The 15844-nt window shown below is 41.9% G+C and overlaps 1 protein-coding gene and 1 pseudogene across 2 annotated transcripts in view; one reads left to right on the forward strand and one right to left on the reverse strand.

The window, feature by feature from the left end:
* Positions 1 to 15844, forward strand: part of LOC310748729 (HLA class II histocompatibility antigen, DR alpha chain-like) — a 196188-nt pseudogene that overhangs the window by 154225 nt on the left and 26119 nt on the right. The gene's annotated exons all lie outside the window — the stretch shown is intronic.
* LOC310749123 (vomeronasal type-2 receptor 26-like) overlaps positions 5 to 15844 on the reverse strand; it is a 29741-nt gene continuing 13901 nt past the window's right edge. Inside the window, exons 5-8 of the mRNA XM_083585610.1 lie at positions 15564 to 15621; positions 11348 to 11639; positions 2299 to 2425; positions 5 to 935 (exon numbers count right to left, since the gene is read on the reverse strand). Coding sequence (XP_083441736.1) covers positions 34 to 935; positions 2299 to 2425; positions 11348 to 11639; positions 15564 to 15621 — 1379 coding nt within the window. The 3' untranslated portion in view covers positions 5 to 33. The remainder of the gene's footprint in view (positions 936 to 2298; positions 2426 to 11347; positions 11640 to 15563; positions 15622 to 15844) is intronic.

Genomic DNA, 15844 nt, shown 5'->3' on the forward strand with positions numbered 1-15844 from the left:
ACACACACACACACACACACACACACACACACACTATTTTCTTCCCCTTATTAGGCTTTCCTTGTTGTTCAGGTCAGACCTCAGCACAATGATGTAGCATTTAGGGAAAAAGATGCAACCCAGTAGCCCAGCACTGGAGGACAAGATGGAGAAGACCTCCACGGCTACCATGTATTTCCCTTTGGTGCTCAGGTAGGTTGGAACAAAGGTCAGCCAAACACTGCAGAAAACCAACATGCTAAACGTGATAAATTTGGCCTCGTTAAAACTGTCAGGTAACTTTCTGGCCAGGAAAGCCACAAGGAAACTCACAATGGCCAGAAAACCCATATAACCCAAAGCACAATAAAACATGGCAGCTGAACCCTCATTGCATTCCAGGATGATCTCACTCTTCAGTGACTGCATGTCTGTATCTGGGAATGGAGGGGAAGCACTTAGCCAAAGGGTGCAAATGCCAGCTTGAAGGAAAGAGCAGGAAAAGACCATGCAATTGGCCAGCCCCTTCCCCACCCATCTCCTCATTCTGGATCCTGGCTTGGTTGCCATGAATGCTAGAACCACGGTGATGGTTTTGGCCAGAATACTGGAAAGGGCCACTGAGAAGACGATGCTGAAAGTTATTTGTCGGAAGAGGCAGGTCCCTTTTCCAGGCTGACCAATAAAGAGCAAGGAGCAGAGGAAGCAGAGAAGGAGGGAGAGGAGGAGGAGGTAGGTGAGGCTGCGGTTGTTGGCTTTGACGATGGGAGTGTCCTTGTGCTTCACAAAAGTCGCCAGCACGAAGGTGGTGATCAGGGAGAAAGCCAGAGCGGAGACAGCTAAGCTGAGCCCTAACTTTTCTTGGTAGGAGAGGTAGCTCAGCCCCCTTGGAATACACCCTGTTTGTTCCTGGTTTGGGTAGTTTTCTTCTGCGCACTTGACACAGGCATCCATATCTGGAGGGTGGAGGGGGAGAAGAAGGAACAATTAAAAATGTCACGATAATGACCTACATCTCCTGAAAGAATCAGTTACGGCAGGCAGTGAAAGTGTTCTTGAAATTGTTTGACAAACTGCAAGAGATTGGACAACCATAATTTCAGGGAGAGGGTTTGAATGTTGCTGTGCTTGGTCTAGTACATGCATATCCTCTAACATTTCTCCGATGAAAATAGGGATGTCCAGTTACATAAAAATATTTTTTATTATTTATACTTTGCCCTGCTGCTCTGGGTAGCTTCCAACATATATAAAAACAATAAAACATTAAGCATTCAGAAAACATTAAATATACAGGGTTGCCTTCAGATGGCTCAAGGGTCAGATTATTTTATAGCCGCTAACATTTCCCCAATCAAGCTAGGGAATTCCTAAGGAAAAGCAAGGCATTCTGGGATCAAATCAGAAACCAGGATGGCTTCTGTAAAGCCAGGACTGTCCCTGGAAAATAAGGACACTTGCAGGGTCTAGTAGATGCAGATCTCATCTAAAACCAAGAATGCTCTAGGAAGTTCCCTTATTCCCATAGTATATTCGTATCTGCTTCTTGTTATTGAAAATCTCCATAAATTAATTACAAAATAATTAATTAATGAGCCCCTATGTTCTGATTTGATACATGATGTCCAGTCACAGAACGTTTCAGGATTTGGGCTACTGCCATTGGCCCTTAAACTCTAAGTTATGATGTGCAGCTTGGGAGTTTAGACAGCCAATTACATTGAGAATGGGAGTGGCCTAGCCCTTCAGGAATGTATATAAACAGTTGCTTTGCCCCTGTGGTCCAATTCTGTTAGTTCAATAAAGGTTCTTGCTGTTACCATTGTGTTTCACTTTGGGGGAACCCAGCTACACTTCAAGGGGCTCCTAGCCACCTGAATCTATTTATGACCTGAGGTCTCTGAATACAGAGACTGACAAAGGTTCAGTAAAGGGCTTTTCTTTAGGTGCGGAACTCCCAGAGAATGGATCCACTTTTCCATTTTTAAAATATTCATCTGATTGATCACATTGCTGATGTGTGTGATTTAAATACCCCCTAATAGTCTGTTTTAAATGAAAAAATATATTGTTATTTAATCCTGCCTTTCTTCCAATTATCTCAATGCAGCTTATATTGTTCCCCTCATTAGATCTTCATGATAATCCTGTTTGGTAAGATAGTGACTGGCATAAGGTCAAAATGTCCTTGTTTGTATGTTTCTTTAACATATGTATTGCAGAATGCATTCAAGGGGACATACATTTTCCAAAGAAAGGAGGAGCGAGCATATTATGCTCAGTGAGTATCTTGATATCTCTGTCCATGTTGCCTCTTACCCTTCTGATTAGAGATCGTCCCTTCTGGACATGGAAAACAATCATAGCAGCAGAATTTCTCTCCCTCCTTCTTTTTCCTGCTGGAGCCGGGATAGCAGTTGTCATTGCACACAGAAACTGGCAGCCCCTGCACAGAAACATGAACAGGAGCTTAGTAGGAATATATGAACCCTCATGATGAGGAGAGTGTGCATGGGCCAGCTGGGTCTGTGGACCCTAAATCAGCGTTTCTCAACCAGGGGCCATATAGCCCCCTGGAGGCCCCCAGGATATTCCAAAGGGACCACAGGTGGAAACCGCATAAATAGGGGGCCATGACAAGAGACTAGGGGGCCAGGTTTCAGTCGTGTGAATTATTTACTCTGCCTAACATGGAGTGAATTATTGTCATCATGCCCAGAATATGGAAATATGAAGCAGAGATAAAGTAATTAAACAAGAAAAGAGATAATGCGGGGTTTGACCAAAACAAATTCTGGAAAAAGAAAGAAATTTTCAAAAGTGTTGAAACTTGTTTGCCTCTCTGTCATTCAATTTCCATTCTCCAGATGTTGGCAGATTATACTACACCTCCCATCATCCTTGATCATTGGCTATCCTGCCTGATGGTGATGGGAGTAGTAGTCCAACAACATTAGGGGACCCAGCGTTGATTTTTATTTATTTATTTTTTACAATATCAGGGATGGATCTACACTCATGGTTTATAAGATTAAGAAAGGGTTAAGGAAAGATTTTCAAAACGTAAGAGCCACATTACGTTTAGCTTAGAATGTTAATAATGCATTATTAAAATGGGACACCAGAGGGTGCTGCAGAGCAACCAGGAACCAGGCAGTGAGGGGAACTGCTGTTTTGTAAGTAATGAATGCTTTTTTAAGCAATTATGTTTTGGAATGATATAGTTAAAATCATTCTAATGACATTAAAAAGGTCAGTGTACTTTCAGCTCTGGTCTCACACTGCTACATCTCACCTGATTAAAGCTTTTATGCCACTCAATCTGATCATCATGAATGGTTAACTTTTTGCCAAAAGGAGCTTGAGGGTTCAGTTTTCCAACTTTGGCTCTAATCACTGAACCATTGGGGTAAATCCTCCAGTTTGTAACATCGAAACCTACAACTAATTCTGCATTTTCATTAAAGTATACAGTATCTCCAGCACTGTTGTTGAATACAATGCTCCGTAGAAATTGATGGACCTGGATTGAAGAAAGAACAGTCTATGGTAGAAAATCTTAAATTAACTGGAGATTCAAACACCCACTGGACAGAGAATTTACTTTTTTTTCAGAGCCAAATTGATCTGTGGGAAGAATCAACTCGGTATGGATATCTAATCAGTATGGATATCTAATGAACTAACATTAAGAACTAAAAAAGGGGAAACACAACCTAGGACACTCTTGGATCATAATTCATTACTGCTGGAATTAAGAAGAGAAGAAAATTCACCTTTCAGATGGAGACTAAACGAAGGCTTATTAGACAATAAAAATTACCTTGCAGAAAGCAGGAAAAAAACCCTGAGAGATTATTTTGAACTAAATTTGAAGCAAGGTAGGGATATAAATGTGGTTTGGGGCACAATTAAAGCAGCAATGAGAGGTTTTTTTTATACAACAAAATACTCTGCAAAAAAGAGAGAAAGAAGAAAAAGAAAGAGTTACTCAATGAACTGATTAAACACGAAAAACAAATAATTAAAAAACCAGGAAATGAATCAACAAAACAGAATATAAAGATGTTACAAACCTAATTTTCAATGTTGGTAAATCAAGAAATTGAATGGAAGATAAAATTGATAAAACAGACAAATTTTGAGTTTGCAAACAAACCAGGAAAATTGCTAGCATGGCAGTTTAAAAAAAAAACAAAACCAAGGAAGTTGGATGGGAAAATGAAGATAAAATTGATCCATATTTAAAGTAGAATGTCCTACAAAAGATTCCGAAAGAAAAGATAAATCTTTTAAATGCACAAATGATGATGATGGAACTGCAACAAGTAAGAGGACAAGCTAAATTAGAGAAATTGTCACAACCAGATGGACTTTCAGCTAAATATTTCAAAAAACCTGCAAGATCAGTTGGCACAACCATTGAAAGATGTAACGAGTAGGATAATGAATTCGAGTCAATTGCCAGATTCTTGCTTATATTACATTATTTCCGAAACACAATTCAGATTTACTTTTAGTTAAAACTTACAGGCCGATCTCACTATTGAATAATGACTACAAATTATTTGCCAATATTTTGGCAAACTGTTTGAAAACAGTGTTAAAAGAGACAATCCACCAAGATCAAGCTGGCTTTATACCTGGCTGCCAGATGAAAGATAATATAAGGAATATAATAGACATAAAAGAGTATCTGGAGGCCAGGAATGAAAAGCAAGCGGATTTGATGTTTATTGATGCAGAGAAGGCCTTTGATAATGTTTCTTGGACTTTTATGAAACAAGACAATAGAAATGATGGAATTTGAAGGGCCATTCCTTCCTTAGAGGAATTGATGCCATATATTCTGAGCAGAAAGCCATTCTGATTGTGAATAATGTAGTAACTGAAAAATGTGGAATTACAAAGGGAACAAGACAGATTTGTCCCATGTCACCATTACTGCTTATACTAGCCTAAGAGATCCTGGCGAGAAATATAAGAGCAGATGAAGGAATAAAAGGAGTTACGGTGGGGAATAAAGCATATAAACTGAAAGCTTTTGCAGACACCCTTGTGATAGCAGTTGAAGAACCCCTGGTCAACATACCAAGGCTGTTAGATAAGATTCAGGAATTTCGGCAAGTAGCCGGTATTAAGCTAAATAAAACAAAAACTAAAATGTTGGTGAAAAATATGACAGAACAATCTAAAGAATCATTACAACAGATCTTTGTTGACCATAACATCCTTCTGGACCGTCTAGAGGGGCTGGGAGCTGGGGGCACTGTTATATGGTGGTTCCGCTCCTTTCTCCTGGGCCGTGTCCAGAAAGTGGTGTTGGGGAGTGAGTGTTCAGACCCCTGGGCTCTCACATGTGGGGTGCCTCAGGGTTCCGTTCTCTCCCCCATGCTTTTTAATATCAATATGAAGCCGCTGGGAAAGATCATCAGGGGGTTTGGGCTGGGTGTTCATCAGTATGCAGATGACACCCAGCTCTACCTCTCCTTTAAATCAGAACCAGTGAAGGCGGTGAAGGTCCTGTGTGAGTGCCTGGAGGTGGTTGGAGGATGGATGGCGGCTAACAGATTGAGGTTGAATCCTGACAAGACAGAAGTACTGTTTTTGGGGGACAGGGGGCGGGCTGGTGTGGGGGATTCCCTGGTCCTGAATGGGGTAACTGTGCCCCTGAAGGACCAGGTGCACAGCCTGGGAGTCATTTTGGACTCACTGCTGTCCATGGAGGTGCAGGTCAATTCTGTGTCCAGGGCAGCTGTCTACCAGCTCCATCTGGTACGCAGACTGAGACCCTACCAGCCCGTGGACTGTCTCACCAGAGTGGTGCATGCTCTAGTTATCTCCTGCTTGGACTATTGCAACGCGCTCTACGTGGGGCTACCTTTGAAGGTGACCCGGAAACTGCAATTAATCCAGAATGCGGCAGCTAGACTGGAGACTGGGAGTGGCCGCCGGGACCACATAACACCGGTTCTGAGAGATCTGCATTGGCTCCCAGTACGTTTCCGAGCACAATTCAAAGTGTTGGTGTTGACCTTTAAAGCCCTAAACGGCCTCGGTCCTGTATACCTGAAGGAGCGTCTCCACCCCCATTGTTCAGCCCGGACACTGAGATCCAGCACCGAGGGCCTTCTGGCGGTTCCCTCATTGCGAGAAGTAAGGTTACAGGGAACCAGGCAGAGGGCCATTTCGGTAGTGGCGCCTGCCCTGTGCAACGCCCTCCCAGCAGATGTCAAGGCAATAAACAACTATTTTACTTTTAAAAGACAACTGAAGGCAGCCCTCTTTAGGGAAGTTTTTAATGTCTGATGCTGTATTGTTTTTAATATTCAGTTGGAAGCCGCCCAGAGTGGCTGGGGAAACCCAGCCAGATGGGCGGGGTATAAATAAATTATTATTATTATTATTATCATCATCATCATCATCACAGAATGACTGATAGAAAAGAAGGTTAAATATTTAGGGGTATGGTTAACAGCAAAAAACTTAAACATATTCAAAGATAATTATGAATTCAATTTGTCTGTCTGTCTGTCTGTCTGTCTTTCTTTCTTTTCTCTATCTATTTATCTATCTCTCTATCTATCATATCTATATCTATCTATCTATCTATCATCTATCTATCTATCTATCATCATCATCATCTATCATCGTCTATCATCATCTATCATCATCTATCATCATCTATCTAGTACAAAAAAGGCAAAGGAAATAGAAAAACTGCAACAGTTGGTAATGATAAGCAGCCTAGCTGACCCCAAAGGACACATCATTGTTCCTTAAAATCTTATTCCCTTTGTTTCTGTTTTGTCCTCTAGATAGATGGCAAGAGAGTTCCCCCTGCGATGCAAGAATCTCAGCTCAAGCATCCATGACAGCTCTTCATGTCGGAAAGTTCTTCCTGACAAGTATAATATAGCAATTAAGGATAAGAATAAAAACAGCAAAATGGGAGGGTTGGGAAATAAATATATATATATAAGAGTATGTGAAGTACCGGTAAATTGATTTAACATTCTTGAAAAACCTAATAAATACTACTACTACTACTACTACTACTACTACTACTAATAATAATAATAATGAAAGTTCTTCCTGATGTTCATTCAGAATCTCCTTTCCTGTAACTTGAATTCCTTGCTTTGGGTCCTACCCTCTAGGGCAGGGGAAAGCAAGGTTGTGTCAGGAGTCCCAGTTTCCGACTTGATAACACAGCAAGCCTGGTTAATTAAAAGGTAAGATTTTTTGCAAAAACAGAGTTCTCCAGACGTCTCTAACATGCCGCCAGCCTCATCAATCATGATGACCCTTCTGACTGCTTCCTGTGAGACCAGAAGCAGCTGAACTTTCGCTTATGACATCTTGTTTTGGTTCCTGTCTTGTAGCCCTCCCATTCTCCGAGACTGTGGAGAGAGAGGGTCAGCTCCCACCTCTTCCCCACTCTCTGAGAGGCTGTCTCTTAATTCTTTACCATTTGCTAAACTGCTTCCTTCTCTGTTCGCGGCATTTTGTACTTCCCAAGAGCATTGGCAGGGTTCTGGCTAGCAACCCTCTCTGTTCCTGGCTGTTTCCTTTAGCTGGTTGCAAACTTTCCCCTGGGGGCTGGCTCATTCATGATATCTTGCTCCATCTTCCATGGGACAGCCTATGGATACTTGAAGATAGTTATCTCATTCCCTCTCAGTCTCTCCCATCTCTGCCAAGTGTTCCTCATATGGCTTGGTATCCCTCCTCTGCACGCATTGCACCATCTGCCGGCAGGAATTTCAAAAAGCCAAATCTGTAGCTCAGCTCTCTTCCCTCCATTCCTCCTCTCCACCACTGCACCTCTCTCCTCTCCTCCTTTCTTACAAAAATATACTTTCTTGAACTTGACCCCTTTGGTTTGGATCCTACAATCCAGAGCAGGAGAACACAAACTTGCTCCATCTTCCAGTGTGGAGCCAGTGTGATGTAGTGGTTAAGAGCAGTAGATTTGTAATCTGGGGAACCGGGTTCACGTCTCCGCTCCTCCACATGCAGCTGCTGGGTGACCTTGGGCTAGTCACACTTCTCTGAAGTCTCTCAGCCCCTCTCACCTCACAGAGTGTTTGTTGTGGGGGAGGAAGGGAAAGGAGAATGTTAGCTGCTTTGAGACTACTTCGGGTAGTGATAAAGCGGGATATCAAATTCAAACTCCTCCTCCTCCTCCTCCTCCTCCTCCTCCTCCTCCTCCTCCTCCTCTTCCATTAGGCAGCTCTTAAGATACCTGAAAATGGCTATCACATCTCCCCTCAGTCTTCTCTTATCCTGACTGTAGGGAGGCAGCCATGGGGTGGGAACATGGTTACCTAAAAAAATTATCTGGTTTATAATTACCTGCCATGGTTCCACATTCTGAAATGCCGTTTTTCGTCCTACTTCCAATCTTCTATGCATGGATTTGAATTGGAATATAGCATTCAAAGCATGTGCCACAGCATAGATAGCATTGTAGACATTGTAGCTGTGGCCAGTCATTTTCATTTCAAACAAACCTCCAGGAAGACTCTCCAGATTCTCTTCCGCAGTGCAGGTTTTATTCTCCTCTCCTTCCCACTCCTTGGACGTTGTTAGCGAACAGCCAAAAGCCTGTTCCCAGAAGTCTTGAATAAAGCCATCTCTTTTGAACCACGAAGGTCTTACCATCTCAAGGAACTTCTGGAAACCCTCAGGCTGATTTGAGTGAACTGTGAAAGATATGGTACCATGGAAGGTTTGTAAATCCCAAATCTTTTGAATAGAGTGTGATGCAAAATCCCAGTGAGATGTAACAATCCAGACTTTTCCAAGGGGTGGCAATTCCATGAATGGTGCTACAAAGAACAACATTCTCAAAACCTGAAAGGATGGAGGTTCTCCATATACAAAAAATACATTGGCTTTCTCCTTGAAAACAGTTACATAGTGTTCTATGCGTTGTGAAACATATTCTATCATCTCATCCACATAATTCCATTTTGGTATTCTCATGATGAAGGCATAACAGATGCCATTATCATCAAGTATTGGGACCATTGTCAGCAAAAACCTGTCCCCTTTGTCATCATCCACAGCCAATAGTCCAATCCATGTCCATCCAAAATGTTTGAGTAACTGCACAACCCCGATGTGCTGTTGGGCTTCATTTGGGACCATCTGGTACAAAAAGGGGTATAAAGTGTTGGCATGTTGTATTGGCAAAAATGATCCATAAGTGAGCTGAAATAAAATGCACAAGTATTCTTCACGTGGTCTTCTCTGTTTTACCACCAAACCATTTAGCCACTGCCATGCCACCCCCAGAAGTTTATATGCAATAGAACAAATGTTCCAGAGCATGACCAGACCCATCTCTGGCAGTCGGAGCTGAAACAGGGAATTGGTGAGCTGAGCCAGAGGGTTGGAAAGGAAAGATCTCAGTACAGAGCTGTTAACTTAGGTAGTGTCCAGAGCAGACAGAGGAGATTACATCTACAATAAGAGCAAAGTTCCTGTCCACCATCTCCTGAAACACTTTTTTTGCATCTGGATTTTTGTCATGCTCCCGGGTAGACACTTCCCTGCCTTCCTCGCTTGATACTGCCTTCTGGAAGCAAGGAGATTCGGTTTCCCACAGAATTTGGCTACAGTAGGAATAGGGCTCACTGCTATGTTTCTGCTCATTTAGTGCTCACGGTTTTCATTATGCTGGTTTGCTTCATGTAGATACTTCCGCTTGGCCCTTGGTGGGTACAATGGCCATGGATGTTGTTGAGCTATAGCTGCAAGGGTGGTATGGGCTTTAAAATGGAAAGTTACTTTTCTTATTTCCTGGAAAGAATGGTTTGATGAAATTTTGGGATTTGATAAGAATGGTTAAAAAAAAACACATTTTATTTTATCTCAAAAGTGGCAATTAATATAGAAATAGATGCTGGGGAAAACTGGAGATCCTTTATACAATATTGCCATGAAAATAATTATCTCCTGAAAGAGTATATTTTTAATTTTTTTCTGAATAAATATTATACTTACATTTACTTATGTAACATTGTGATACAAAGTTATTTTGGGGGTAGTTTTGTTGATTATTGATAATAATTCTTAAATAAATAAGCTTTTTTTTTAAGTATGAAAAGTTATTCTCTAACTTTGGTTTTTAATGCCAGTGCAGGGAACAGAATAATAATAAAAAACCCCATCACTTAAATATGCTAGAAAGGGCACAGATAGTTCCAATATACAACAATCATCTTAGATAGGATGGGAACTGCAAACACAGAGAGAGTGAGCTGAGCAGAGCTATGAGGTTCACGTCAAAGACTGAAAAACCTGAAGAGAACTCTGGAGTGAGACGTTTATTGAAAGATCAGTATTGAAGACTGTTCACAAGCTCTTGCCTGTGAGGCATGAGATCGGCTTCTGCAAAAAAAAGTGTGCAACTTCCTCAAACCTCCTTCTTCTGATTGATTTTAAGAAGTTTTCCATCTCTAGCTGCCACTATCCAACTTTAGGTTCATGAGACAAAGGGGGAAATCAGGGAATAAGACAAGGCTTTAATATTGGGAAGGAGGCGATTAGTGGGCCAAGTGAGTCATTGATGTGAAGAGGGACTTGAGGTGGTCTTAGGACCATTGCTGATTCCTCCAGATCCTTGGTTGTCCTGGGTTTCTCTACAGAGCCCCACATATTTCCCTCAGAAGAGTTCTCCCCAGCCTCTGTGTCCCACAGCATTCTGAGAGTTCCCAGCTCTGGAGTAAATCATGGATAAAAAGGGTTGAACCGTATCTGGGGAGTGACAAAGCCCTGAGTCACTTCACTGTAAACTTATCTGAAGTCTGATTTACCTTCATGATCAGCACCATTTCCAATGAGCTGTGAATAAACCTGATAGGATTATCACTTGGACTGCATTTAACCAGTTGACTATCTGAAATATACTCAGAGTCGCAAAGTGATTTCATGCTCTTTATTCAGCTCATAGTGGTGAGGAGGAATGAATGAAAGTCCCCTCAAGGTATCTGCTTTATATACATTATTTACACAATGGGCTGCACATGATTGGCTAATTCCGGAATTCTACTGTAAGCCAATCAGGTTGTGGATTCACTTCTATCTGGAGCATGATTGGGTGGTTCCTGCCAACCAATCATACTGCTGCATTGTTCTAGGACCAATCAGACTGCTGCATTCTGAATCCTATTGTTCTAGGACCAATCAGACTGCTGCCTTTTGGATCCTATTGTTCTAGGACCAATCAGACTGCTGCAGTTTGGATCCTATTCAACTCAGTACATAACACTATCCAAAATATTGCAGGCCATGTTTTTGAAATCATGATATTGTGCCACAACTCTGAACTATCTGTACTTGCTTGCACACAGCTTACCTGTGGAGTCTTGTAGATGGCTGAAATGACGGCCACGTTGGCAGAGATTTCAGAGATACATCCTCCAATGAGAGCTATCAGGTTGTTGTGGTTGTGACACTTGAAGTTGGGGACAAAGAGACGCTGTGCAGAAAAGAGGCTGAGGGTGGCCTTGTAGGTCGTCTTTGCAGTGTAGTAGCTATTGAGGGTGTGAAATCCTAGCGAGAGATTCGATAAGATGTTGGGATTTTCATTGATCTCTTTGACAGCAAATGCTAAGGCCAGGATGTGCTGGTAGTTCTTTGGCACTGAGCTGTAATAAAAGTAGTAGATGACACAAATACTGAGAGAAGCAAGAAAAATATGTGTGTCCTCTTTATCTCTCAGCTCATCTTTCAGTTATTACAATCAAATAATAAATAAGATGAAATTGCATCAAGTAAGTAAGAAGGGATTATTTATTATCTGGAAATAGCAAGGTAACTGAAGAGCGTCTCCCACTCAGTGATGAAATCAGAGAAGACAGCAAGTGAGAGGTACAACTGGAAGCCTCTTCTTAGTCTATATATTTGCAAACAGTGCAATACAATATGTCTTATGACCAATTTAAAAATTACACGCACACACACCCCATCATATATTACCTCTACATATTTAAATGCACCAGAAGAGGCATCCAGAGAATATTTCCAAATGCTCCTCTCATACACATACTCTCATCAGATTTGATTGTGGGTCCAATGTATTTACAGTTGCAGCAATTGAGTGGAATTGGTCACATGTAATCTGGAGTAGGCTGAAGGAAGGGCAGGATGAAATCAAGAGGAAGGATGGAATAGGGTGGTATGCCTGGACCAAATTAATATGAAATGAAAGTTTAAAAGACCAAGTGACTGAAAGACAATGGGATGGGATACAGATGAAGGCCAAGGATGGTAGGGAACAAAGAGTAAGAAGAAGTAGTGTGGAGAAAAACAAATACATGCAAATTCCTCCACCTAGAGTCAGAAAAAGCCCAGTGGAAGTACTGAAGATCCTTACACTTCAATGACACTTGTGTGAGAAAACTTACTAATGCTTTGTGCTAACAGTATAATGCGGAAGGCTAAATAGATATGAACAAGCTTCTGACATGACACTTTTCTCACTCCAAAAATGAACCGTTTTCCTTAAAGACATATTCCCAGTAATTATATTCTGAACATACTTTGCAACAAGTGTGTGTTTATGAGAGAGAGAGAGAGAGAGAGAGAGAGAGAGAGAGAGAGAGAGAGAGAGACTTACATTGGCTCATCAATCACAATCTGTGTCGGCTGTTCCATGAAAGAGAGGAGATTGTAGAGCAAGAAGACCTGAGAAACAATTTCACTGATGACCAGGTCTCCCGGCAGGTAAAACTCATGAGGAATAGGGAGAGGATCGTCGCGTATGCTGCAATTCATGGAATATGCCTGGCAAACACTATGACACAGCAGCACAAGCAGTAACATCACAACCAGCAGGACTCTTCTGTGAAAAGGGTCTTCCCACGAAAAGCAGCTTCCCATGTTTCCCTGCAGAATTGCATGTGGCTTTGATCAGGTCTGATTTCAGCAGGAGCTAGCTTTCATGAAAGTAATCTGGATCAAATCATTTTTCTGTTGACTTTATTATTTAGGGGTGAGTGGTAATTACTTAAAAAAGGGAAAATACCTCATATACAGCTAAAGTTATCAATGTCCTGATGTAAAAGCAGGCAGAAAGGGTGAAACTTTGCAAATCAGTTTGTGCAAAGGAACAGAAATAATGCCAAAACAGGATTTCAAATAAAATCTGGGAAGTGGAAGATACAGCAGCCAAAGAGAAATACATCAAGATATGAAGCGGGAATGATGATTAATGTATGATACAGAATCTCGCCTATCTCTTGTTCTAAAAAATATGAGGCTTTTGTAACTTCTTTCAGAAACTGATAGTTGATGTGCTAAAGATCCCTGGAAGCACTTTTTGTTGTCAGTCGGATGGAAACCAGCAATTCTGGTAATGATAGGGGTGACTATCTCTTCCCCAGGGCGCCCCTTGTTTTTGAAGTTGCATTTTTATTGAGCCTGTGAGGAGTCCACCCACTTCACCTCCCTGGAGTCCTACAACTCTTATTTTCTCTTTTGAAGAGTAGTTAGGAATATGTGACACTTAGCTCAGTAGGTCCAAGCTGCCTCTGCTCAAGTTAGAGTAAATTTAACTACACATCCCTGATATTAGGCATTGGCCAACAATTCTTCATTTTTGCTATAATGTGAAAGCCCAGATTTTAAGGTAGAATCACAATCTGGGGAAATTTGAGGTTCAATTCAATGGGGAAATTTGAGGCCCAGTTTCATCATGATGATGGGAACATCTGCTTTAACAAATCTGTTCTAATATTGTTAAAAATGGGGGTCAAAAGGTCTGGGACCCAAGCATCTTAGAATCTATATTTTGACCATATGCAGGTGTCTGGAAAGAGGTTTATCAGCTGGGTTTTCAAATCCCATTAAAAAATATCTTCAGGACCTACAAAACTCAATATAGTGACAAGTGATGGCTCTATTAGTTTTTCAGTCTAGATTCTTTCTCAACTTTGCTAGTCCAAATCCCCTGGGAGGTCATAGGAGAGCCTGCATATGCTGAGGGAACAAGAAAACTCTTTCTCTGCAGTGTTCTGTGGAGACACCATCATCCAGCCTGGACACCACGGTCCACCTCCAAAGGCCTTCTGATGGGTCCCTGACTGCAAGAAGTGAGGTTACAGGGAACCAGGCCTTCTTGACAGTGGTGCCCTCTTTGTGAAACACCCTTCCACTGGATGTCAAGGAGATGAACAACTATTTGACATTTGAAAGCTGCTATGTTCAGCGAAGTTTTTTATGGTTGATGTTTCATTGTATTTTAAAAAATTTCATGGGAGCTGCCCAGTATGGCTGGGGCAACCTAGTCAGATGGAAGGCAAATATGATGGTGATGGTGATGATGATGATGAAAAAAGGAAGCCACCCAGACTGGTGTTTTATTGTAGGGGTATTTTGTAACACGTTCTGTAATAGTGCATTATTTGTATCTCTATTCTGCTTCAGTGTGTTCTGGGATACTTTGCCTGTGCAACCAAATTATTGCAGTAGCGCAAGCAAAGCAGGACACAAATATACCAAAACATTTATGGAATAATAGGTTGCAGGAAATTATGTGATATGCACTGATTGGAAGAGAAGCTATGACCACCTGAAATATTTTGTGGACATGATGAGCATAAATCATCAAGATGTCTGGGTGGGTCAAGAAATAAGAATACAACAGAGAGGAAAAGAGATGAGACACAAATTTATCAAAGATCATGATATTTCTCCATTTAATGTCAGTGACGGATATGCCCATTATTTATTTTCTTCCCCTTATTAGGCTTTCCTTGTTGTTCAGGTCAGACCTCAGCACAATGATGTACCATTTAGGGAAAAAGATGCAACCCAGTAACCCAGCACTGGAGGACAAGATGGAGAAGACCTCCACGGCTACCATGTATTTCCCTTTGGTGCTCAGGTAGGTTGGAACAAAGGTCAGCCAAACACTGCAGAAAACCAACATGCTAAACGTGATAAATTTGGCCTCGTTAAAACTGTCAGGTAACTTTCTGGCCAGGAAAGCCACAAGGAAACTCACAATGGCCAGAAAACCCATATAACCCAAAGCACAATAAAACATGGCAGCTGAACCCTCATTGCATTCCAGGATGATCTCACTCTTCAGTGACTGCATGTCTGTATCTGGGAATGGAGGGGAAGCACTTAGCCAAAGGGTGCAAATGCCAGCTTGAAGGAAAGAGCAGGAAAAGACCATGCAATTGGCCAGCCCCTTCCCCACCCATCTCCTCATTCTGGATCCTGGCTTGGTTGCCATGAATGCTAGAACCACGGTGATGGTTTTGGCCAGAATACTGGAAAGGGCCACCGAGAAGACGATGCTGAAAGTTATTTGTCGGAAGAGGCAGGTCCCTTTTCCAGGCTGACCAATAAAGAGCAAGGAGCAGAGGAAGCAGAGAAGGAGGGAGATGAGGAGGAGGTAGGTGAGGCTGCGGTTGTTGGCTTTGACGATGGGAGTGTCCTTGTGCTTCACAAAAGTCGCCAGCACGAAGGTGGTGATCAGGGAGAAAGCCAGAGCGGAGACAGCTAAGCTGAGCCCTAACTTTTCTTGGTAGGAGAGGTAGCTCAGCCCCCTTGGAATACACCCTGTTTGTTCCTGGTTTGGGTAGTTTTCTTCTGCGCACTTGACACAGGCATCCATATCTGGAGGGTGGAGGGGGAGAAGAAGGAACAATTAAAAATGTCACGATAATGACCTACATCTCCTGAGGGAATCAGTTATGGCAGGCAGTGAAATTCCTCTCCTCCCCTCCTTTCCCCCTTTCTTTTGCTTTCTGTTATGTATTGGGTGTAACACATTTTATGTTAGAAGGCGCGTTCTAACCAATCGTATAAGCGTTGGTAGACGAACGGTCTAATGGCAAGT

Source organism: Podarcis filfolensis (assembly GCF_964270895.1).
Source record: "Podarcis filfolensis genome assembly, chromosome: 14".
In the NCBI taxonomy this organism is placed as follows: domain Eukaryota; kingdom Metazoa; phylum Chordata; class Lepidosauria; order Squamata; family Lacertidae; genus Podarcis; species Podarcis filfolensis.